The sequence below is a fragment of the Seriola dumerili genome, unplaced genomic scaffold, assembly GCF_002260705.1.
Source record: "Seriola dumerili isolate Sdu_G_001 unplaced genomic scaffold, Sdu_1.0 BDQW01000073.1, whole genome shotgun sequence".
NCBI lineage: Eukaryota > Metazoa > Chordata > Actinopteri > Carangiformes > Carangidae > Seriola > Seriola dumerili.
The window spans coordinates 1,618,919-1,645,598 of NW_019174328.1; the positions used below are offsets into that span (position 1 = coordinate 1,618,919).

At 39.5% G+C, this 26,680-nt stretch overlaps 1 protein-coding gene across 1 annotated transcript; it reads right to left on the bottom strand.

Annotated features, from left to right (window-relative positions):
- Positions 1-1,798: 1,798 nt before the first annotated feature.
- On the bottom strand, positions 1,799-19,826 carry LOC111220579 (neutral amino acid transporter A-like). The gene is made up of 8 exons (XM_022743698.1): positions 19,177-19,826; positions 12,057-12,099; positions 9,127-9,192; positions 5,591-5,757; positions 5,254-5,487; positions 3,676-3,870; positions 3,436-3,570; positions 1,799-2,139 (listed from the first exon to the last, which is right to left on the bottom strand). The coding sequence occupies exons 1-8, from the start codon at positions 19,689-19,691 to the stop codon at positions 1,902-1,904; spliced, it is 1,593 nt and encodes a 530-aa protein (XP_022599419.1). The 5' UTR covers positions 19,692-19,826; the 3' UTR covers positions 1,799-1,901.
- Positions 19,827-26,680: the final 6,854 nt, after the last annotated feature.

Here is a 26,680-nt window from a genome sequence, read left to right on the forward strand (position 1 = left end):
ACAGACTAATGGCGTATAGTATTCAGTTCAGTCAGCATTCGGTTTGGTCCACATTCTGTGCGTAAACATTTGATGAAGCTTTGAGTTTTGAGTGAACTCCTTATGGATTTGCTAAGATTCCTTAAACAAAACCATCTGGAACTACTGACATTTATAAATCAAATAGTGGTCTTTAATACGTGGGAGCCTGGAGTGTTTTCATGATGTCAAACAAGTGGTGTTTACAGAACTTGCAAACCAATGTTCTGTCAATTGTAATTCTGGCCATGACTATGTCTTTAACAGTATCTTATAAGCTCATGAACGCCTTCAAATAACGCACTCACTGGCAGCCATGTTAAAGATCTTCAACTTTTTGGAAAAGAATAGCACATTGACTTTCTCCGCTGTCTCAACAGGACTGATTGGATTAGCTTAATTTCTGTTCTGGTTTTGACTGGGAGCTGGGTTTTTCACCATAAATAAATCTAGTATCTTTTAGTTTAGTTTGTTGTTGTTTAGCTTAAAAACACTTGATATGAACATTAGCTAAACAAACGCTAGCTAAGAAATAAGAGAATTAGCTGATAGCTGCATGTTAACATTGTCTTAGCCGTCTAATTAGCAAAACAAAACTCAAAACAAACAAGCTGCTTTTCAGACTCCTTGGTGCATAAATGCAACTTTTGAGAGCTAGCTTGGATGGCCATTATTTGTACACAGACTGCAGAAGCACATTTGTAAAGCTTGCTTGTAAAATGCTGATATTAGCTGAGAAATAAAGGCAGGTGACATTTTTACCTTATCCTGTTTGCATTTGGTTATTTATGAGGTCGTTTTCCTTGAGAGAGACTCAGTGAACCATGTTTATTTAAATAACCCCACACTCTGTTTACTTAGGGATAAACACGATTAGACCATGATGGCAAAGCATACATGTTAACCTTACTATTCCAAATGGTCGAGCGTTAAAGATTCTTTACCATACTGGGCCATCTGGGTCACTAGGGAGTCGCTAGACTGGGTCAACACGTTGCATTAGGCTTGTCCAACAAATAGGTCAAATTCTTGGCCTTTCATTCGAAGGGTTAATGTTTGACATTGTCAGCTGATGGTCAGCAAACACAAGCCGGGGCACATCATGTAAACATCTCTTCAGATTGTGACAACTATTAAACCTGGGAGCAAAAGTTCCTATTTCAATCTGATTAAGAGAAAGACAGGATTTTGTTTCCATCAGATGAGTTGAAGTGACTGAACAGACTTCCTGAACATGTGATTATATGACAGACACTCGCAAGCACTTGCTCTCAATTATCGGATTTTGGCAAATAGTTAGTTTTCTATAGTTAATGTTGGTCGTTGTATTTGCTGTCTGAGGATACAAAACAAAGAAATGCACTTGATAATGTTCTAACATACAAACTTGTGGCCATGAGCATCTCATACGGTTAATGAGACAAACAGAACTATGACATTTATGGGAATGTTTTAGGGATATTTTTCACACTGTGTTTCCATCGCTGCTTATCGCAAAATGTAAAAAAAAAAAAAGAAAAGAAAATCTGCCTTGAGTGAAAATTTAAAAAAAATGTTTAGCAGTGTTGAGGAACTGTTTTCAAAATTTCAGAATTTTTAAATCCATTATATCCTAATCTGCATTAAAATACTTGGATGGAAACCCAAGTATGGGGACATGAGCCCAAGTGACCAAATTTCAAAACAGCAGCAGTAAGTGCACTGTGGACCATCAATGCTCTAGACAAACTGTTACTATGGCACTTTTTTTCCTCACAAGGGAAACCATTAGTGACCTCCGTTTTTTTTTTTTTTTTTTTTTTGAATGGACACTGAGTGAGAATTGTGTCCCATCAGCAGCAATGTCGAAAGGTCACAGGGCAAGAAAAAAAGTCTTGCTGAGTTCACAGGACAGACTCAATAGCTTCCGGCGTTGCCGCTAAGGCTTTGGTTTGGTGCATGACTAGTGGCGAGGTCTCCTCCTCTGCCTGGACATTGGCTACTGCTTCCACCCGAACCTCTGCCAGCTCCCCGTCCTGCTGCTGTTCCTGCTCTTTCTTCATCTCCTGCTGGTTGATGTGGTGGAGGATTCCAGCACCCAGAGCATCACCCTCCACGTTCACCACAGTGGTCGTACGATCCCTGTACACAACGTGGACAGTCAGACAGCAAAAGTCAGTCTTCTTTTAGCAAATATGTCAAATTAAATTACACTGCTAAAATTGGTGCCGATCTTAAGAGTAATCATCTTTCACCTGTTATAATCATTAGCGTAAATAGGTAAAGTGAGGTAAGATAAGGTAAGGAAAGGCAAGGTAAGGTAAGGAAAGGTTAGGTAAGGCAAGGGGAAACTTGTCTTCATCTCCAAGCCGCTACATCACATAAGACAACATCACAATGAACATGTTGAATGTGAGACAGTCAAAGACATAGACTGTATAGAAAGATGGATGAAACAAAGAGTGGTTTTGAAGCTCGAATTGAGCTGCTCTGCCATCGCCATCTTGGCAGTGTCTGACTCCGCCTAACTCCCAGCTAATCAAAAATGGACAAAGAGGTGGGACCTGTGTAGAGCCAAGAAAATAGTTTACCCACCTGTCTCTAAAAGTGCCCACGCCTTCAATCATTCATAACTTTAAGCCTCAATGAAATGTAAACAGGTGAGTTATATAAAATTTCACCCCCCATACAGTACTTCAGTGTTGGCTTCACTTTTTTACCCCAGAGGTTGACACTTCGTTATAAAACGGTGATTACAGTAATAAAACAAGGTATGATAATAAATTGTGGTACAAGACAACAGTTCTTCTAATAAAATCAAATATAAAACTGGATAGAATAAAACCAGGTGGTTTCCATAATAACCCAAATATACCAGGTATAGTAACAATTATACAATGATAATCTCTAAAGTTAAAGAACAGTTTCCTCATTAAGAAAATTAAAAGAAGGGACATAGTCCTCCTTGTCAGCCCCTTCCAGCGAATACATGGAATGACAACAACACTGATAGAACTCGAGTGTCTTATCTTCAAAACTCAGATGTTTTTGTTCCAGAAACATGAGAGCGTGTAGAGGCCCTTGAAAGCCAGACTTTTGTTCCACCTGTGACCTGTGCTGTGAAGCAGGAATGGTCTTTCAAATGGAAAACATTAATGTATTTCAGCAAGTTCATGTTTCACTTTATATATATTATGATTATGTATGTCTGCTTTGTCACTACAAAACAGTGGGGCTTGGGGAAATTACAACAGACTTACTGGGGAAATTACAACAGAGTGATTTTTAACAGATTTTATACTTCCCATCTGTCGACCTTCCTCTTGGGAAACCCTGATCTAGCTTTTCTTACTGTGATGTTGGCAATGTGTATGTGATCAGTTGTAGCTTTGTGTGTTTTCTAATACGAGAGTCACTGGGTTCACAAGCTTTACTCACACAATCCAGTCAACAGCCAGCATGAGGGACAGGTCATTGGTTGGCAGGCCGATGGCCTCCAGGATGATGGCGATGGTGATGATGCCGCCGGCTGGGATGCCTGCTGCACCGACACTGGAGGCTGTGGCTGTCACCCTAGAGATGTTGGTAAATAATTCCATTAACAAAAAAATACCACTTATACCAATAACGTAAGAAGCAACAGAAAAAGGGAGGAAACGTTTTATCATCAGGACTCACAGGATGGTGAAGATCTGTCCGGCGTTCAGTTCAGCATTGTTGAGCTGAGCGATGAAGACAGCAGCGATGCACTGGAAAATGGCCGCCCCATCCATGTTAACTGTGGCTCCAATGGGAAGGATGAAGCGGCTGATGCGTTTATCCACACCATTATTCTCCTCAACACACTTTATCATAGAGGGAAGAGTGGCTGAACTAGTGAGTCATAGAGAGACATACAGTGCATAGAGTGAGATCATTTGTCAGTCATTCATGTGAAATCAATACCATTTAACATTTTTTACATTCAAGCTTCTTCACCCCCAAATCACTGCAAACCATATAATATAGCTGGATTAAGATTAATCTTGGGCCAATATTCGATAATATCAAATTTCACGATATTTACCACCATATGTCATATTTTTCATAATATCGCATTTGCATTTTTGCAGTTTTGCACAGTCTGTCGAGTCCAACCCTCATTTCACTGCTTTGTTTACTGTACATGACAAATAAAACTGCTGTTTAGTGGCAGCAGTGCTTATACCAAACATAAAATACAATGATATAATTATGCATTATAAAAAAAACACCTGAAACATAAAATACAACAATATAAATATATTACATTGTAATATATTATACTATGAAAGGCAGACCCTGCAATAATATTGTATATCCCAATATTTAGGCTGGACTGTATTAAGATACTAAATTTTGGATATCGCCTCAGCCTAATTAAGAGATTTGATATTTAAATGACAGGTGCAGGCTTTATAAATGCAAAACATGATTCATGTTATTTGATGCAAATATGTGAGAACATGTGTACAGTAAATAATCATGTTTTACAGTTTTTTATGTGCCACTTCATCTGACTAAAATATGATCAAACAAAATACAATTAATGAACTGAAACAGAAAGTATGATCGCAATTGTGGTCTTACTTTGCTTTGTATGTGCTGCTTACTTGCAAAAGTTGGTCTATGGCCCATTTAGATGATATTATCTTCCACTGTAAAATGATCAACTTAAAAATAATTATTCATCATGTACAGCAGAGTCTTAAGGTCTTAGGGTAAAAACAAAACTAAATGTTTAAAGCTGCACTAGAGGCCCAGAGAAGCACCATTGTCCAGTAGATCACTAGACTTGGAACATCACACTATCTGGTGGTAAAAATGTTCAGTTTGTCTTAAGAATGCTGCTACAACAAAGGTCACAGGGGTCATTAACTCAATTGTACCCCAGAATCTGAATGTGTTCAATTTATTATGACATAACATGTGCTCAGATATGTGGCACAAGAGTAATGTTTGCCCTCTTCAAAGCATGAATGTGCTCCGTAAATTTCATTGCAACCCACCAGATTCTGTTCTTCTTTGTGTGCAAAAGGAAGGAGAGAAGGTCAGGGTGTCAAGAGTTAAATCAAAGTTAAAGCTACAAAGCTTTACTTTTTACTCATTTTATAATGTGTGTCTTACTACTACTGTGCAGTGCTACTACTCTTAATTTTAGGGAATCACACCCCTCTGACAACTTCCTTTTTCCCTTTCTGTACTGTTCATCAGGAACCCTGTGCTGTGACAGTTTACCTGGAGCAGGTGGCGAAGGCAGTGGTGAAGGGCGTGATGAGGCCTGACAGGAAACTGAAGGGGTTCTTGCGTGTGAAGCCGAAGTAGATGAGAGGCAGGACGATGCCCCCGTGGATAATGTGTCCCAGGATCGAAGCAAAGATGTATTTTCCCAGACTGGTGACCAGAAGAACCACATCCTCCATCTCCACAATCTTACTGCCCACCAGGAACATGATGCCAAAAGGGATATACCTGAGAGACACGATAAAAATACAGGAAGGAAAAAGTTTCTATATGAATATTTACAAAATATGATGCAGTCCAAATATACCACTATTAATACCACTCTACGCACCACATGATCCAGGACACCAGCACCATGGTAGCCTCATTGAATGCATTGAAGAAGCGAATGAGTTCCTCCCCCTCGTCTCCAAGCTTTCTCAGCGCCACACCGAACACCATGGCAAACAAAACCAAACCCAGGATGTTCATGCCATCTGTTTCTGTACCAACAGGAACCTAAAAATACACAGCAGAGGCAAGACTCACACAGAGGCAAGGGAAAAGACTGTAGGAAGGATGACTGGATGATGAATGTGAGCATGCTGATGTTTAGCAGCAGGTTTACCATCATGTTAGGAGTGTTGATATGTTAAGATTTGCTCATTAGCACTACACACAAAGTACAGCTGAAGGTCATTGGATTGTCATTTGTGATGTAGGTATTTTCAAATTAAAGGTCCCATATACTATAAAGGTCTCTGTCCATGTGTTGTTTGATTATACAGCAGGTCTAGGTTCTATATTAATACTGTGAAAGTATCAAAACACTCAGTCCACAGAGAAATGCACACAGCCTGTATTCAGAAACTGAGCCTTAAAACCAGTCGTCAGGACTTTGTGTGACTTTGTGATGTCACAACAAAGCCACTGCTCTCAGCCACACCACATATATATTTTTATTAGATCCCTTAGAAAACAGTCAGACAATCAGAAGAGAGGCTCAGAGCCCCCACTCTCCTCTGATTGGCTGACTGACCTGTTGTTCCTAGAGCTCCAGAGAGAAGCCTGAGAGAGGAGATGTAAAACTACACTGAGATGGTTTTTGGTTCTTAAAACCACAAATATATCTTCTTATGGATCAACACTTCAAATAAAACACAAGAAAAGTGTAAAATAATAAGATTCAGTCATTGCAATCTCTCCTGTACGCAACATGAGCGTCTGACAGTCACTGAGGTGTGTCTCTATGACCCAGAAATGTCAACCTCATGGTGATGCTAGAGGAGAAGTCACAGGATCACCACAAACATGATCTAAGATCAATGAACGTCTGTGCCAGTCCATCCAATAGTTGTCAACACATCAAACGTAATCCTCCACAGATTGTTAATGTCTGCACAGAGTTAAATGGAAATCCTGCCATTAGTTTTGAAATAACTAATCAGCACTCTAGCGGTGGACTGATGTGCTAACACATGAGCTACACCACCAGCATGGCTAAAAATGTCTGTTGATAAACTGGTTTTCTTAAGTCAACAGTTTGGACCTGGACCCCATCCTCTCATTATGGAGACGTAAGCTTGTCAAAGACTAGTGCTGATATAATCTGTAGTAGTTTATACGACACCTCTTGCTACAGAGTGTGCATGTGTGGGTGCACAGGTCTGGGAGCAGTTGAAGGATTCAGTGAGCTGGATGATGGTTAATGAATAAGGACAAGGACAAATCCTGAGCTCAATCCTCTGCCATTGTCCTGAGCTCTCCCACAGCTCCACCAGCTTCATCCCCTGGCACTCCGGGGGACTGTCCACCATGACCCATGACAGACAAATACCACGGACTGATGCCAGGATCAGATCCCCCAACTGTTCCTCTATACTGGGTCGATGTGGCCAAGCCAAGGCCACTGGGGAAAAGTACGAGGATTTAGAAGATTATTATTGTTTGTTCAAAATTTACCAAATTAGATCATCCTATATAGAAACCTCTGACCGACTTAAAAACCTGTGACTGATGTTATGGAGCACTGTATCTATTCTTAAGAGGTTCTTTAGTACATGAGTATGATTTGAGTACAGTGCTGCATAGAATCTTTAAAACAGACTGCTGCTAAAAAGCCTTAAGTCTAAAAGTCTTTTGTTCAACAGCGAATATCTTGATCCTTCTGTTCTCTCCTCCTGACAAACTAACAAACTTGTCACACTCAGTAATGAGGACACTGGCAATCTGCAACAGGCCCTGTGCCAGCCTGTGTTTGTTCCCTATTCAGACCGACACATCATCGTCCTCACAGGCCCAATGGTCGCTGCTCGGTAAACATGACCTGTCCAATGGCCAACAGTTTGTGACTGACTGAAAGCTCATGATACAAGAAAAACAGACATGATTTTGACAGACTTTATGCGCTTGTTTTAAAGTGCAAGATCTGAATGTAAAAATAAACTTGTCGGTGAACTATAGACCAGTGTCCATCCCTGTTAAAATAGATGCCAAACAATAACTCTGACTCTATTTCTGCAGATAATTTGACGTTAAAGTTATTGGTGAAAAAAATGACTACTTAAAAATTTAGGACAAAGAAATAGTTTTCATAAAAGCTTTTTCTGACGTACCTTCAGACAAAAGGCTTCAGTATCTTCAAATGAATTATATTAATAACTATATATCATGTGAAGTGCTGCCTGAACATGTCTGAGGGAAGATGTGTATACGAAGGCCTACCATCATAAAAACGGTTGTTGGACACAGTGTTTTTTACTGAAAGCATTCATGATGTTGCACTCAGTTATTCACATGAAAGCGACTGAGTAAGAGTAAGTTGACGGAGTAAGCTGTGTTAGGAATTGTTGGCTTCATAAAGTGGGAGGACTGTGGCTTTTGTCTCCCATTTCTCACAGTCGCACTGTGAAGGGATGGGTCATGGTCCGCCCTGAAGGGGTCTTTCTTTGGACTTTGAATGGACTTTATGTTTGGATTTTTGAAAATTTCCTGTTTTATTTTGAAGTAGCTTTCCTTGTGTGTCCACTTTTGTTTTACTTCCTGCTCGGAGCTGTATTCGTCAGTTTGTCTGTTAAGCTCCTGGTTTGTCCCTGTTGAGTTTCCCTGGAGTCTCTTTGCGTTCCTTATCAGTTCTCCTTGTGATTCCTTGTGTTCCTGTTATCCTTTTATGTTCCTGAGTTTTTTGCCTTGGTTTTTGGATTTTGGATTTCTTGCTTCCCCCTGATTGGACTTGTCTCACCCCTTTAAGTAAGACTGTGTTTTTCTTTTGTTGCTGAACAAATCCTTGAACCAACCCTGGCCAAGAGCCTGCATTTGGATCCTTAGTACCTTAATCCTGACAGAATCACTTGATTGGCAAGTATAGAGATATTTCAACATACGTGTGACGTGAATATTGTGTTTAGATAGCTGTATTGAATAAACCTAAAGTGCCTTTTGGTGATAAAAACAGAATGTAAACAAAACTGTGTTTGATTAAGATGAACCTGCAGGTTACATCTCAGCTGCTGGTATTTGCTCTTTGCATGTTTGCACTTACTCTTATGGTACAGTTTCTCTCTCCATCTGCGCTTCAATGCTGCTCTTTCACTGGTTTAAAATTTTTCTCATGATCAGAGTGTACTGTCATGAAATAGACAGATAGATAGATAGATAGACAGATAGATAGATAGATAGATAGATAGATACTTTATTTATCCCCTGGGGGAAATTCATGAAATGATAACCATTCAAAATAATTATATAAATGAACATATATAGTATGCTAACAGTAACCCAAACATCTACTCAAGGTTATTTGGTGCACATTTTTGTGTGTGTGTGTGTGTGTGTGTAGTTGTGTGTTATATGTGTGACTGTACATGTGGGGATCTTTCCTGTTTGTACCTTCTGATAGAGGGTGGTCCCGTTGGTGTCATTTCCCACAGCAACCATCTTGTAGTCGGTGGCATACTGAAACATAAAGGGAAGAAAACTTGTTTTAGGTCATCTTGTTTGATGCTGTTTGTTCATATACTTCTGTGTCAACATGCGAATGCCTGCAAATTTCTGTTCTGTATCCTGATACGCATCCACTTTATAACAGAGGCCAATAAAGTTTAATTTCAAGTGCCTGTTAATGTAAACTGGAAGTAAATGAGTGTGTTTACATGCGTTTGTGTCCTAGGTATGATGTGGTTTGTGAAGTATCCTAGTTCTCTGTTAGTGCCTGTCAATAAAATATCCTGGATTTTGAAAGCTACATAAGTGAGTAGCTGTGTCCCAATTCAGGGGCTGCATCCTTCGGAGGCTGCATTTGAAAACCGATTGTCTCCCACTGGCGTGACTGGACTGTCCCATTTCGAAGGCTGTTTCAAATGCGGCCGACAAAGGCAGCCTTCTTTTCCTGGGCAACAAAGGGCCACACCTCTGTAGACCATGTCCTCTGTAGGATGCGACACAGCTCTCCATTCTGAGAGTCCATGCTAGCTGGACTCCAGGACTTCAGGTTTCTGATCACTACCTGACATCTACATCTGACATCAGTCAGTTAAAGAAAAGATACTGTATGATGCTGATGACGGTCTGGGCACTCGTTACTGTTTGTTTACTGGTCATGAGATGGAGAAGTCAATAAAGCAAACCTGGACAATGTTACAATTATGGACACAAGGAGATGAATAGCCAGGTTATGATCCAGGCAATATATGAAAAACGATCAAAAACATGGTCAAACTCAAAACTGGGACACTTGTGTACAAATGAAGGTGCTTCAATGAATTCGACCCAGAGTCAGATGAAAAGTTTATGTTAATGTGCTTAGTACAGAGCTGGAGCAGGGAGGCTGTTAGCTTAGGATAAAAAGTGGAAGCTGGGGGAAACTACAGAAGCACATTACATTCATGAAAGAAGAAAGTGAGAGACCTGAGGCCTTACCTCATAATGATCATAATCATAAAATATGGAAACACTATCACAATTATTAGATGGTGTTTAATATTTTACGAGATTCTGATCTCGTAATTATGAGACAGGTTAAGGTGGTTGCAGTCATCACATGATAGCACTACCAGGTTAAATTATTTTATTTCCTCCTTGGTTTGACGCAGTTGGACGTATTAATGTGTGGAATCCTGTGCCTGTGTAAATAGCCAATCAGATCAGATGATGAAGTCATGATTGTGTACGCGAGGTTAATAAAAAGCAGAAGTATCTCACCACTTGAGAGTTCATGTGTCAGACACTGAGAGTGACAATAAGATAAGGAGAATAATTAGTGTGTCAACATCACACAGACGTCTGACGTCCTTCAGATCGTTCAGACAGAACTCTGATCTCTGTTTGTTCAGCTGCAGCTAAACCAGCACACAATGTTTCAGGGACACAGACTCATTCAAAAGTCTTTCAAAAACTGTGACTATATCTAAATACTATGGTAACATTTGGTAACAGCTATCAAAATAAAGCAATTAAGCACAATAAAATGATCAGGTCATAGAATATGAGATCAGGATCTTTTTTTCAGGAAATTATGAGATAAATCCTCCAATTTTTGTTTCCTCTGGTGAATTCAATGCACTTCTGTAGGAAACAGCTGAACTGAAATGTAAAAACTGAGAATTTGTGCTTTCAGAGGGAGTTAACGTGGTGTAACATGGTGTAACTTGGTGTTTTCTTGATGGCTAGTGCTTCTGTTTTTCATAAAGAAGTAGTTACACCATGTAAGGATTACATTACTGAGCAACTTTAGAGTTGCTGGTGTATATATTTGTTTAACTTAGGCTAGCTCTGCATCCAGGTTTTATGCTACGCTAAGCTTTTGCCTCAGAGCTCCAGCTCTGTACTCAACCTGCATCACTCACTGACAGAAAGAGAATAAATGCGTGAGATGGGGGCCAGATTTTAAGACGGCGTCTCTGCTTTAAAAGGAGACAAACAGCCCTGCAACAACGCTGTCCCTCCCTCTCTGCTTTTTGTCAAACAGCTCTATTGGATGAAGGTTTCCAGCATCTATACAGACCTGTGTGGACTTTAAAACAGGCTGTACACATTTGTTAAATGTCTGTTTAAACATCTAGCTGCTTGTCATTTTGTGTAAGTCTCCCCTCTCCTCTGCTTTCTTGGTTTAATCCACACTTGGACACTTTCCACAGGGGCTCTACCACTGTATAGGCTTGATGGGGAGGGGGGGTGAGTATTGAACTCCATGACCTGACTGCACTTTGAAACTCCATTTACTCTCCCCGTGAGAAGTCAACAACTTGTTTGCAGGTTTATTATTCACTGGCCTGGTTTTAGGGAAGTTTGAGGCAATCGGTTCAATTACGTGAGTGTGTGTGTGTCCCAGTGTGTGTGTGTGGTAAGTGCACACTATATCTTTTGTGTGTGTGTGTGTGTGTGTGTGTGTGTGTGTGTGCATAGCCATTTTGTGTCGCCCAATCATCCCCAAATATTGAACTTTCCTGGTTCCTTATTTTAGCCTTAACAGACAGGATCATAATTCTAGGAAGTGGAGCGGGCCATGTTCAAAACCAGCGAGGCGAGGTGGGTTGCTAGGCTGGCTGGAATGGAATGGTCTCGCCATGGTAACGGCTGGTTAGGAACAAGGAAGAGAGGCATTGTGGCGAGCAGCGGAGAGCAGCCGGTCTCTATTCTGAACATCTCCTCATTAAGAGGCTCTCAGCGCTACAGCCAGAAAATGAACATGGAGCGGCATCCGTGTGGTTGGTGAAATAAATTCTGATGAACAATACGCACTAGACACAGGTGGTAAAGAAAAACAGACAGAAAGCAGTGATGGAGTCTGCAGTGTGGTGAAGTGAGGAGCTGGCACTCACAGAACGGAAAGCAGCAGCCACGAGGTTTGCTGGGAATAGATTCCTGTAAAGGGGAGAGAAAAACAAGTTAGATCCACAGACAGTTAGAGTTATTCTATACGCTTCTTCCTCGGTTTGATTTCATGTAATTAACCAAGGATTCTGGTAATACTAAAAACTGTGACAAAACAAAAACTGAATACTAGACTTGACAAGTCTTTCAAAACCAAGTGGTTAACCCATCTGAACAGTAAATTGTTCACAGGATTTGTTTGTCATCACACACTCTGTACTTTGGCTCTTTTCCCAGGGTCCACTGCTCCCTAAATTCCCTGACAGTGCAGTTGTTCTGGCCCTGATCTGCCGTCTGGTTCATCTTCTATTAAAACAAATCAGCAAAGTCTTTACTAAGATTACATATTCCTGGAGGTTACCCTGTGTTCATTTACACATTTGGCATAAAAGTCTAAAGTTATAAGACACATTTGGTGTAAATGTGGTTACCTCTGAATTCTGCTGTTTGTAGATGCCACACAACCAGTCACACATGAGTCAGCATGCTTTAGCTTCATGGCTCTGTCTCTAGATAATAAACTTAATTTGTCTTTGCACTTATCTCCTTATGAAAACAAGTTTGACATTTACACATTTACAGCCAAGGGCATTTTAGCTCGTCCTCACCTCACACAGGGAACTGTAATTTTAGATTAAAGGTTAAAGTCACCGTCTTGAGGTTTAGGGTTGTGATATGAATATTTATGACCATAAACAGACAGTTCTGTAATAGCTGGGGTATTATTGGTGTGCACAGACACAGGCTGCCATTTCCATGCATGTTGTGTACAGCGTTTGGTTTATGGCACATTGACAGCACAGATAGAGTCAACACTCTGCAGAAACCGTGGAGTGTGCATCAAAGCCACCATATTACAGGAGATTCACTTTTATATAAAACTAAAAGACGTTATACGTTATACAGCAAATGTTGTTAAAGTTGCATTTTCAAAATTCAGCCCTTGTTTGACCAGAAAACACACATCACCAATTAACTGATTCCTCTCACTACAGAATGAATCAAATCCATTCAGACCAGTTTGCAGCATTTGAACTGGAAAGCATCCAGTCAGCTGGTGGCCAACTGGGAATTGCTTTAAGGCGACTAATAGCTCAATATAACTCAACTATTCCACATAAAATATTACAAAATCAATTCGTAAAATAAATAAATGTGGTTTACCAGTGTGTTCGTTAGTGAAGCAATCAGTTGTTAGAGAGTAAGCTATGCAATAGCATTATTCTACAGTCATGCTAGCAGCGCTCAGTGAGGCTGCACTTAGGTGGTGCTATAAGCTAAACGCTAACGCTAAATGCTGACATAATCCCGATGTTTAGCAGGTTTAAGGGTCACCATGTTACCGTTTTTGTTTTCAGTCTGACCCAAAGTGGCAGACCAACTGACCAACAGATAGAACGCTACAAACATGTTTCAATGTTGTTAAAATATTTGTCTCATTTTATCACTAATGTGTTGTTTGACTTTTTCCATCACTTCTGCTCTTTGTGCTCACACATTAAATCTGTCCGTAGCATCTGGCAAACATAATAAACTGCAGAACAGTCTATCTATTGAGATCAGACAGGCAGCATCATAGAGTCTTTAAAAACTCTTCTTAAAACATCCCTTTATTGGTAAGCTTTTAGGAGTGTTTAACAATATGTTGTGTTTTATTTTCCCACTATATGGACAATTTATATTTTCATGTAACTTACCTCTGTTTTAGGATGTGTTTGTCTTTTGTTTTTGATTGCTGTTTTTAAATTCCCCTTTTCTTTCTGTTTCAACACTTTAAAACTTGAAAAGTGCTATATAAATACATTTTATTATTATTATAGCAGCAGACGTTGCTCCACATTAAACATCATAGATATGGATATCAGACAAATACAAATGCCCATTATTAATATCTGCCGTACAATCCAAAAACTGTCCGCAACTGCATTTTGGCAGTAACTTAAATTCTTAAGCAAGAAACAAAATCAAAATGAAGTAAGAGATGAGGTGGTGATGTGACAATTCATGAGCTATATTCATGAGAGCCACACTATGATAATATTCAGCTTTGAAGGCAGTTCATTATTCATCTTATAGATGGACAGTCTGGTTTGGTCCTTTTTGTCACCACTATAAATCCATTTTAAAATCTTCTTTCTTGACAGTCTGTGAAGGCACCATGCTGAGTTTATTTTCACTTCTGTAAGTAAAGCACACAGGGATTACTGGAAGCCTGAAGGCCTGTTCCATGTATCTGTGTGTGTTTCTTGTAACTTTATCCTCTAGGGTCACACAGTATTGTGCAAAGAAATACAGACTTTGCTCACATTTATTCCCATGGCCAGACCAAAGCCAAGCAATTCAGGCATAACCCCTTGACCTCCATCAACCCTGCCTTCAGTCCAGAGCCAAATGCTGCTTCAGCTGTTAAATATGGTAGCTCCACTGGCCACACTGGCAGGTAGCCATGTTATCTTCACTTTGTCATTTCTTTTCTTTCCTAATGCTGCAGAGAAATGTAATTATTCAGTTAAAGTCTTGCTGCCACACATGATTTCTTAAACGCTTCTCCTCTCTGTGAGGGTGGTCAGGTTTCCTGCTATCACATGACCGAGGTGAGAATCTGGATTAACCCTGGGAAACCAGAGCTGAGAACTGGCATGCTTTTCCCACAGAGGCTCGCCAGAGCCCCACTGCCTCCTTTCTGTGGGCTGATTTTTAAAGCTCTGTTACATAACGGCTTGTTTCCTAATTAAATGAAGCCAAACATCGTATACAATCCTTCAAATTTAAGAAATCAGATTTATTCATCTAATGTGGTCTGGAGTGGTTCTGTCTTTGTGTTGACTTTTGGCTTTTTTTTCATCCTATGTCAAACAGTTGAAGCTACTTTATTGCACAACAGCAGATTATGAGTGGTTCACCCAACGCAGATGTAATAAAACAGCTATTCTTTATTGAATTTTATCCTTGTATTTAATTAAACATTTTGTTTTAAAGAAGCAAAACTGCCTGAAAACCTCGGCATGATGACACAGTAATGTTTAGAAAATGTTGCAATATCAAACATTTTTAATCTCCTAAACAGAATCTGGAAACACAGCCCTGTTCAATTTAATACATTTTCAGTTTGTATAAAAAATGTCTACTCTATCACTGAATATCATTAAAAAGTCGAATATACTGTATGCTTTGTGTGAATTTATTTGGGAGTTTGAACATGATATAAATTTGTGTGCAGAAAGTGTTTGCATTCTGTGTGAATAAATCATTTTGTCAGTTCAAATCATAAAGAGTGGTAAGAGTTTTAAGAGAATGGAGTTAAGCTTCTGTCAAATATGTACATACCTGTAATTCTCTCCAGCAGCTCTGTTCGCAATGTTTAAATCATGGTCTCATTAAAGTCAGTCAGTATCTGCAATATTCTTACTTTCTTTGTTTTAATGACAGCTTGGGTCATGCAAAACTGTAAAAACTTGCTTTGGTGTTGCCGTCACCGGCCCAACTAGTGATAATAATAAGGTTTAGAGGGCCTCTTTCAGTCTTCTTCGCTGTTGTGTGTAAATATAAAACACATCACTTCTTGGGCACTAGGTATTCACGTATAGAGACACATCTAATAAATGTAACATGACTAAGAGTGGCTGTAGTGAGGTGCAGCGGTGCTCAGAGCAACACCGCCAACACCAGCACAGTGACAATGCTAACATGTTGACGATCAGCAGGTACAATGTTTATCATCTTAGATTAGCACGTTAGCTGAGGATGATTCGGAATAGTTTCGCAGGAATTTAGTCATGGACCAAAGTGGGAGTGTCCTCCAAAGAAGAGCGATACATCAACTGCATCATCATTCCTTGACCTTAATCATGTATTTATTATTGTAACCATGGCAACTAAATTCCCCAAACCTTAACAAATTAATATTTTAACCGAAACCATGATTTTTCCCTAAACCTAACCAAACTTTAACCTGAGCGTTTCATAAGACAGATTTATTTTCAGCATTATTTGTAGAGACATGATGTCGTCCTGCTCATAGAGACGTCAAATCAGAAAATGTAGAGGGCAAGCTGCCGATATTGTTGACCATAGTATTGGACAAATTCAAACTAGGCCCTGAAGGAGGAGCAACATGAAAAGACAGGAGATCACCAAAGTTGTTACAACTAATGCTGATAAGGATGCGAATGCACAGGGAGACTACGTACCGCATTTCATGGCAGTCCATCCAATAGTTGCTGAAAGATTTCACTCAACACATGTCAACCTCGTGGTGGCATCAGAAGAAAAATCAAGGGATCACCAAAGTCAGCAGGATGCATCATCTGGGAACCATGAATCTACTAAATCTGATGCCGATCCATCCAATACTTGTCTGGATATTTCAGTCCAGGCCAAATGGTGGAGAGACCAGCTGACCGACCAACACACTGCATGTCATTCCTGGAGCCTAGCATAACTAAAAACATTAATGAACTGTCTTTAGGTCTTTCAACAGAAATAATTCCAGTGTGCTACAGGAGTATTTTGCTAATCAGTTAGTATGAGTAGCATATTCCTTAAGTTACCAACTTAGCTAAAGTGTTACAGTATTACAGTACATGGACAGTGTCGCTCTAATCTCACTTTGAGTTCATAAAATGAACAGGTACAAAGTGGATACTGGTTCTACATCAAAACAAGTAATATTACATGTTTTAGGGAAACTGAAATGCCTCTCTTTGTGTCACATCAACCTTTAAATTTGACACGCCAGAACTCAAAGTGGGATTCGGACACCTGGTATTGAGAGTTGAAAGAGAAACCTTGGTTCCAGTAACCTCCATGTAGAGCAAAAGAGCAACTTATTATGACAATATTTGCACTTGAACATCACGCCAAGTCTGCCAAAGTTAAACACTTTGATGCTTTGAATGGTAAAAATCTCTGGGGAAACACTGAATGATTATCCCATTTAAACACACTCTAAACTGTGCAGCCTCAGCCACAGAGGAATAAAAAGAAAAGAAAGTATTGGCTTTCAATCCTGTACTGGTCTAATCCTTCCTCTGATGATTTGAACAGCTGGCCCCAGTGCAAAAATAGAGTCTGACTCTAAAGTGTAAGACTGAGAAATGAAAGCAGACTGTCCACCTGCTATCGTGATAAGGCTGAAAAGCCAACAGCAGCAGACAGTGCTCAGTTTGTACTACGCTGTACTGCCGGGGTTTATTCCTTTATCCCTTCCTCAAAATACACTCCACTCTTTCAACAGCTGTCAGCTTTCCCCCCACACTGTGGGAACTTATTCTTAGGACTCCTCCTGTCTGGGTCACTGAAGGCCACTGAGCATTCAGATATCTACAGGCTGAGGCTGCCAGTAGCTGTTCTTTTTAACTTTACACAAAACATTTTCACATTCAGCTAATTCAAAAACAGTTCATAAGATCTTTGACGTGCCTCTGCAGAAGTCAACCATGAAACAGCCCGTTCACGTTCCTGCACAAAGAAGAAAAGCTTGGTAAAGCTACTCTGTTGCTAGTGAAGGAGCTAAATTCAAAGTCTTACTCTTGATTGTTCACCCACTGAAAGGAACGTGAGCTGAGTTTAGACCATCATGAGACAGGCTAGATTTACTGATGATGTGTTGTTGCTATAGTAACTCTGCAACAACAGAATTACTACTAGAAAAACAGAAAAATAGACCAGTGTTTCATATTATTATTATAAAGAACATTTGATTAGCATGACTGATGCATTGACATATGAGCAACATTTTACTGTTGTAGTTGGCTGAGTTGGAGCTAATTTGAACCACTTTATATATTTTTGTATAGTTTGATCTATGAAAATACATCATTTCATAAAGTTGTCATGGGTCGTCATGGTCTGTTCCTGTGGCTACCTTCAGGCTGACTCATCCACTCCCTCAAAGCAAGAACTGAGAGGCTGAGAAGGAGCTTCTATCCCCAGAACCATACGGGCTATAAACTTTTACCCACTGTCAGCTTCTGCTGCATGGTTGTTTGGCTGCACATCCTGGCGAGGGAAGGTCTACTTTTGCTGCATTTATTGGCGTATTTGCACAATCTTACACTTACATTAATTATATCATTTTAATACCTTTTACATTCTACTTTTAGATTCATATTATTTTATTTTTATAATTAATTCATTATTTTTTATCAGCACAGTTGGTGGATCAGGGTTGTTGAATTTTCACCATCGTTGTACCTTCTGCATGGGACAATAAAGTTTCCTTGATCTTTGAGTTTCCCTCTGAAATTAGAATTATGTATAAAGGAGCACAAAACGGAAATAGTCATGTAAAGCACAAGCACATCTAAACTGTACTGTAAGGACTTATGTGTAGTATATTAGTTAATTAGTTACTTTCCACCCTTGGCTAAACTGCATCTGAAGGAACAGTTTGAGGATGGGAGTAGCTTTTTCTACATGTTAATTTTCAAGGAAAATTATTTCTGCAGGTGATGGATGCTGGACAGGAGTCTGTAATGATGGGGTGATCACTCATGTAACAAGATATAACTACCCAGCTGCTAGAGCCTGTGTGCATGGGACTGACTTTTTGATGGTGTCAACTTGGGAAAGAACATGTGCAGTTTGTGGAGCCTGCCAATTGAATTGCAAATCAAGGCACTTTTAGGAGTTACACAACACTCTCATGGTCAATGTTTTTGAGGAGTTAGGGGGCAGGAATCACCGTTCACATCTGTATACTTTATTGCAAGGGGTCTTATACTTTCACACACATCACCAACAGAGCGTTAAATAGCTCATTAATGAAATGCCCATCCTATGATAGTCATATAAGATAACTTGGGTGTTTTTCTTTAATAATGCCACAGTGTACCACCATGTGCTCTGCTTACTACGCCCGCCAATGTCTTTCTGAGCGTGTGTGCGCGCAATCCTCGGATCGCTCCATGCGTGTAGTGTTACCATTGCGCCTGGAGCATGATGTGCCACAATTCCCCTCAGAACTACTACAAAGTCACATCAGCTTGCGTCTCATTCACCAGTGACCTAAATATCAGTGTTTAATGTGTCAGATTGTTGCAGATGGGTGGAGTGTTGCTTCAGTACCTGGCCAGATCCAGAAAGGAGTCCGCCGTCTCCTTGTCGCTGCTGACACTCTCCAGCCCCAGGTTGTTGGTGTTCAGAGCTCCCGCGCCCACGCCGGGTTTAATGATGAAAGCCAGGGCCACCCCGATCCCCGAGGCGATCAGCGTGGTCACCAGAAAGTAGGCGACTGCGATGCCCCCCAGCTTGCCCAGGGAGCGTGTGTCCAGGCTGGCGGCGCCGGAGACGAGGCTGCAGACGACCAGGGGCAGGATGATCATCTTCAGCATCCGGAGCAGCATCTCTCCGGGGAAGGCGAAGTAGGTCATCTGCGCTTTGGTCAGGTTCATGTTGCGGACCATCATGCCGAGCCCGACGCCCACCAGCACCCCGGACACCGTCATGATCACCAGTAGGTTCTTCCTCAGAAACTCCATCAGCTTCTCCAAGAAACTCTTCCTCGCGCCTTTCTCCAGGATCCTGTCGGTGGAGGCCGAGCTGGGCATGGCGTGTCCGTTGATCTCGCTCTTTTTCTCCATCCTTTTCCTCTTCAGAGCAGCGTGGGAAGCTCAGTCCGGTTACAGGCAGCGTGGGTTAGATGCACACATACGTCTGGCGCACGCACTGTGCTGCGTGAAGGCTGGTCCGGTGTGAAGCTGAGCTCAGAGTAGAGAGAGAGCCAATGGAGAATGAACGACGACACAAAACGTTCTGTGGAACATGCGCACAAATGCCAGCACTTTCCACTGAGAGCAAATGATGCAAGAGCAGGGGAGATTGCCAGGGTCTCTGGAAATGGGGCACATTTCCCTCTGCTGGATAAAAAACAGATGATTACGATACCGGAAGAAGAGGGATTCCCAAATATAATTATGTTTGATTTCCCAACTTTTCTCTCCACCTTCTTTATAAAGGTATAAGAAGGACTATCTCATACTGTTCCCCCTCTACCCTTTGAGCATCAGTTACATAAGGTAGGCTACATGTAATTTTTGGCTGGAAAGAGGAATCTGAGAGGTTTCTACTATTTTCCAAGACACATGGCCCTTTATCAATTATAGAACTTCTTTTTAGTGAACTGTTTATCTGTCCTCCTCTTGTTTTTCTTTCCCTTTTAATCAGCTACTAACATCCATCATTCACACTTAGACCTCATAGTGACCTATCAGACAGTCAGACTCGAGGATGATGGATGGAAGCAGAGGGCTGTCAGCACCATGGCCAGCGCTCTTTGCCGCCTGTGAGGCGCTGTTGCTCGCTCCCTTTCACTTTCTCTGTTATTTGAGGCAGTTCATTTTAACGGAACAACAGCACTGAAGAACAGATAAACACGTCTGATGGAAATAATGGTGATTTGTAAAAGCAGGAAGTTCAAATTCCTCTGAGGTAAGGACTCTGTCATTGCGCATCATGGCCATTAGATTTGTCCACACTCACTCGTGTCAATCCTCGTTGCACCACTAGTGTTTGGCCACGAGATGGCGCCATAATAAAGCTATTGTATAAGTATTTCCACAGCAGAGAAAGGTAAGCTGTGGCAGTACATGAGAGTAGAAAAACAGCTGACAATACTAAATAAACTTGGCTCTGCTGGACAGTGTTTTTGAAGTTCCCATTTCTTGCATGTCTTTTTATTTGTTATTTAAGTGCATTGCTTCTTTTGTGTATGAAAGGTGCTGTATAAATAAAAGATTATCATCATAGGAGTAGTAGCAGCAGTAGTGGTAGTAGTAGTAGACTATCATCAGTAATATTAGTAGTTGTAGTAGAGTTAAATAAAATATGTCTCTTATGGAATCCCAGAAGTGACAAATGGCAGTAAAAGATGAACAGACGTGTCAGGATGTTAAAGGGGAAACCCACTGATTTCACACAGACATTTTTATATCTGTTTTACAGGTTTTCAGTGGTTGAGTTGTATTGTGGGTAATCAAGGCTCTTGGTTTTGACAAAAAAAATTGATTTTGAATTAATGATCTCTATGTTCTTTTGAAAAAAACTATTATACGCATGCAATCTTTGGAGTGCTTTTCAAAGGGGGGGATTACAGCTACATTTCTTTTGCACTCCATTTTAATTATTCAGCTGACAGTATTATTTATTGATTGTAATATTTTATTTTTCTTACTTTCCAATAACCCTTTACTGAATTTTGTTGTTCTTTGGGGGGTTCCATACATTTCACCCACTTTGTAAGATTATAATGTTATAATGCGGGAACAAAAAGCCATTAGAAAGCATACTGAAATATAAAGTTTTAGGCAGGCCTTTATTAATACAGTAAAATGTGAAGCACATACCTAGACAACAGACAGAGAGAGAAGCAGCGCTCTGTCTCATTGCCTCTGTTACTAACTGTCATCTGTGTTGTCCTCAGTGACCTTAGCTCTGCTGTTGCTAAGTTGAGCTAAACTTTCCCTCCCTCCACCAATAGAGACAGACTGTTCCCCTTCCCCTCACAGCTGTGTGGCCTGAATGCTGGAAATAACCCCGGCCTGCGGATCAGGAGTCATGGCTGTTTAACAGTGGCAAATGTTGGCCCTGTGCCGCTGTCAACTGGAAGAAGAAAAAAAACACAAAAAAACAGTAGAAGACATAGGCTGAAATCTATAATGGAGAACAGCCAGAAGACGGTACCTACATTTTATCAAAGATCAAATGTGATCCGGTCAGAGCTATGATCCTGATGTGACTACAGTAACAATTGAACTTGGACTGATTTGACTAAAATATTTTGATCAGATGACGCTTGTGTATGCACTTTACTCCTGTATACATGTAGGCCTTCCTCTCCATGTGAGGATTTGAAAATGACTCAAGGATGTAAACTGTGGAGCCTCAAAACAGACAACAATAGGCAGTAAAAAATGAGTCTAAAATACAACTAAAAGCACCAAATACTGTAATTTGGAAAAATTAAAATGGAATGTAAAAACAAATAGTTTTCTACCTTTCATTTAAAGAGATAGCAAACCATTAGCTTTAATCAGACAGCTAATTCTTATTATAAGTTAGTTTAATTTGTTTGACATTATGAGACAGACATTCTCTCATTATCTACAAAATGTTAAATATAACACATAAAGTCTTAAGAGTTAGAATATAATAATATCTTATTCCTAGATTTCTGGATAAAACACTTTAGCTACGGTAGCAAGAGTTTACACAGTGATGCTACAGCAGTGCACAGCATATGATTGATTAGCATTACCTGCACTAGGTGGTGTAGTTTTATAAAGATATTTATGTTGCTAGCTGAAAAGGCTGGAGTTCAGCATGTGTTTCAAGTTAGCTAGCATGCAAGCTAGCCCAACTCAGTCCTCTCTTTTGCTGCACTGTTGAAAATAAAATTAGCTAGTGAAAGATAAATAGAAAATAGTAAATATCCAATCTAGTTTTATTTAATGACTGAAAATTAGCGACATACAAAGTTTTATTTTTCTTTACACATTTTTTTTAATTGTTTGAGTAATGATGTATTCATTTATATTCTCAACTTGTCTGATAACTGCATCTGGTCAGTTGTGGTGCTCCATAGTCTACAGTATTAAAGTGTCATTAATTTGGCAAAATAAATATACCGCTACATCCTTCAGCCTGGAGACATTTTCCTCTACAAGAACCTAGTGTACTGCAAAAACACCCCTTTGAAAGAGTCACTTATCTTTCTTAAAATAACCATAGAGCCTTGAATAGAATCGGATGATTTCATGTGTTTCCCATGCAAATCAGTTTGTTCTGAGAACAATCAGACATTCAGGAAGAGAGTCATCTTATGTATGTTTGGTGGTTAATGTACACAAGTGCGGCCTGTGTGTGGATGCAGGGCTGTAGCTAACATTGAGGACAATAAGGTCATATTTTAGTTTTCTCTGGGTTTAAGGGGTTTTTTATACCTAGGATTTAACTTAGGCAGACTGATTCCAGTATTTTTAGCCTCAGTATATTTAGATTTTACAGTTTGTGGGTCAAAATAAAATGACAAAATGAACAAAATACCTTGATGGACATGGTGTCTGTCTGCCAATAGCTACAGGTTTTTGTCACAGTTCGGGTTTGAATAAACTGTGACAGGTTTTTGTTTTTGATTTCAGAATTATAGGCATGAATTTCAGAATTATAGCCATTACATTCATGCCACTCATCTAAATTGATGTTTTCTCACTGAAGGATGTTGGGTAACGAGTGTGTTTTGTGGTGATTGTGCTATCACTTATAGGGCGAGTGTGTCTACATCCAAATCATACAGCCCATCAAAATCAGGCAATTTGTGGCCAAATTAAACCAATATTCATTTCAGTGCCCTAAAGGCTTTATTGGGTCTATATCTGTGTTACTGAGAAATGTACAAGATGTACTTGGTTACATAACAAAAGCTGAAAATTGAACGTGTACAGTAAGGTGCCACTATTGCATAAACTGTTTAAGTGCTGGGCCATGGCAATCTCATGACCAACCCCATACATATAAAAATAGAATATATATATGCAAGTCCAAGGAATCTTAAGGTGCTCTTGAAGATTTAAAAAACTGAGGTATGGCACAACATTTTGCTGAAAAGCATTTCTGAAATCTGAGGAGGGAATATAGCTTATTATCAGAAGTGGTGAACATTTGAAAAAATATTTGCAAACCTATTGGATTTTCAAATATGATGCCTTGATTGTACTCACATCTGAATGAAAAAATGATATTATGATTATATAAACAGCATTCTTAATAGTACCTATTGATGCAATTGTGTGACTTTATGGTTATTATTTTATTATCATTATTATATTATTATTTTAATATCATTGTGATATAATTCTCAACACAAGGTTCACTTTCTTGGTGTTACTGAAGCTTTCAGCCAAATCTCGTTGTCTTCCTCAGCTCATACTATAAATACTGTATACAACCACCTGTTATTACATGACAGTGATTCCATGCTTTCTGCAGGTCACATGATAACAAACGAAACCATCTCAATGAAACCCGAGAAACACCAACCACTAAGTACAGCCACAAGATGCAACTGAAAGCTTCAGAAACACAGAGTGCATGTCGTGTTAATAATGTTTTGCCCAACTGTTTCCAGGGTCGAGAGTCAACCTTCAACCTCAAGATGTAACTTCACTATCCACCACTTTTAAACACATTCACTGTGTGATCATACCAATTCAGTGGCTGTTTTCCCCTCACCTTGTTGCTTTTATCACGATCTGGCTTTAACAGTGCATCATGGTCACGTTGGAAGAATTTAGGGCAATTCCAAAAACACAATGTACAAACAGTATCAGTTAAGGTTTGAATTTCCAAGTAGTAGTAGAAAGTGAGAAACACGACACAACAGACATCTGCTCTTTTTACAGTTTATTGTATATATATATATTTATATATATATATATAAAACTACAAAAGTAAGACTGTTTCAAATTCATAGACAGACTGTCCATTTTATCTCATGTAATATATGTATATATATATATATATAATATATATATACATACATACATATATATATACATAATATATATATATATATATATATATATATAATATATATATACATATATATAAATATTTTTATCTACAGTCCACATTTAGATCCCAATACAGCTGATAATTTCTCTCTCTGTGTTCTATTGCATAGAAAAAGGCACAGCTCTTAGGTCTGTGTAAAATACAGCCTTCGTAGAGGGAATCAGCCTCGACTGCAGTCAGTCAGCCTCTTCTGGCGAACTGCTGCTCGCTCAGACAGCGCTAAAACAGATTCGGTAACAAACACTGATCAAAAAAGTCTCAGGAGCTCGAATGTTGTTCATACTATGTACATTACTTTTGGCATTGAAGCGTCTATGACAGGCTTTGGAGTCTTGACATCTGAAGGTTGGAGACGGGTTTTTGAGTATTGCTGCATGAACTGTTCGCCTTCAACTGGAAAATGATGAACAAAAGAGTACAAAAGATGTAAAACGTGGCTGCTGACCCACAAAAATCAATAACATAGCAACAAACGAAAAAAAATAAGATAATATAACTACCTATGTATATAAAAAATGGCTTCCACCCATTATTCCACACTCAGATACATTCCTATCTGAAGTACATTCCTACCACACATTCTGTACACGCATTTACAATCCAAATGTTCATTTCACATCCAAAATAAATATATTTACACAGAGAAGAAAAAACAATATGAATAAATAACTTCATTGACAAAAAAAAAAAAAACAAGCACTCCAAATTTCAAACATAGTGAAAGAAACAAGACACAGTCGTCTACAAACAGTATTAGTTGGTGCTGCTATCTGCTCGGCTCGCACTCTGCTTTTGAATTCTGTTACGATGCAGTTTGTTTACATACTAGCTGAGGTCAAATGCATTCTGGGAAACTAATGGTCTTCCATTGGAACAGGTTTTAAAGTTACTCTAGCCTCACTGCTGTTGTCTAACGCAGTAAGATGAGTAAGACTATAATGCAGATGACATATTCTCTTCCATTAGCAATGACTGAGACTGGGGCCTCTGCTAGAAATATCATTAACATGCCATTTTACACCATGGAAAGGCTGTGTTGGTAGACACAGAGGTGTTTAGGGTTTCTTGTGTTATTTTTTTACTTAACTACTGCTGAAGGAAAAGTCCACCCTACATTATTTCCTACACCTACTGGTGAGGTACCTTGCATTTCTGTCACATTGTGGTGTCTTTTTTCATATATTGCTGTGAATAGCCAGACAAATGTAGATGATATGAATAATGATAAGATACAAGGCTGAAGTGAACATTAAAGCTGCACTCATCGATATTTTATTTTTTATTACTGGATCCACATTTTTATGCATAATGTGTAAGGTGCTGTTTGTATTGATGAACTAACAGATAATTGTCATCATACTTTCAGTTCCTCTCCACTCTATGGGACATTTTAGTTTCTCTTAGCACATCGTTCTCATTTTGTGGCTCACAGCTCAACAACAAATTGAAAGCTAATGATTAGCTGGTGAACAGAGTGGAGCATTAATGTACCAGCTGAAGAGTGTTTCCCTCTGGAGTTATTGGAGACCAAAACAGAGCAAAAAGGAGAATTAAGTGATTAAGTAATATGGGACTTGAATTTTTCAGGGGGCCAGAGACACAATAACAAATTAACACCAGTGTGCATTTTTAGCTAACAGCTTTATAGGGTGATAACATGCCAAATGTTATGTTTTGAGCTTGTTCTATTGCCCCCTAGTGGCAAAAAATCAATGAATGCAGCTTTAAACATCAAACCATGATGAAACTGATATTCGACAATTGAAGAATCCAATTTCACTTCAAGACAACAACAACACTGAAGCTAGCGTAAAGGGAAAAGACAAGGCGAAGCAACAGTACAGGTATCCCAAGGTAGATCTGTCTTTTAATATTTGAGCCTATTAGTTAAAATCTGATTGCACTAACTACCTTAAAAGAGGCATGGTGATGAGTCTGACGTTTGCTAACTCACTGCTTCTGTCTTTCTAAATTTTACGGCAACAAAAGGCATTTTACAACT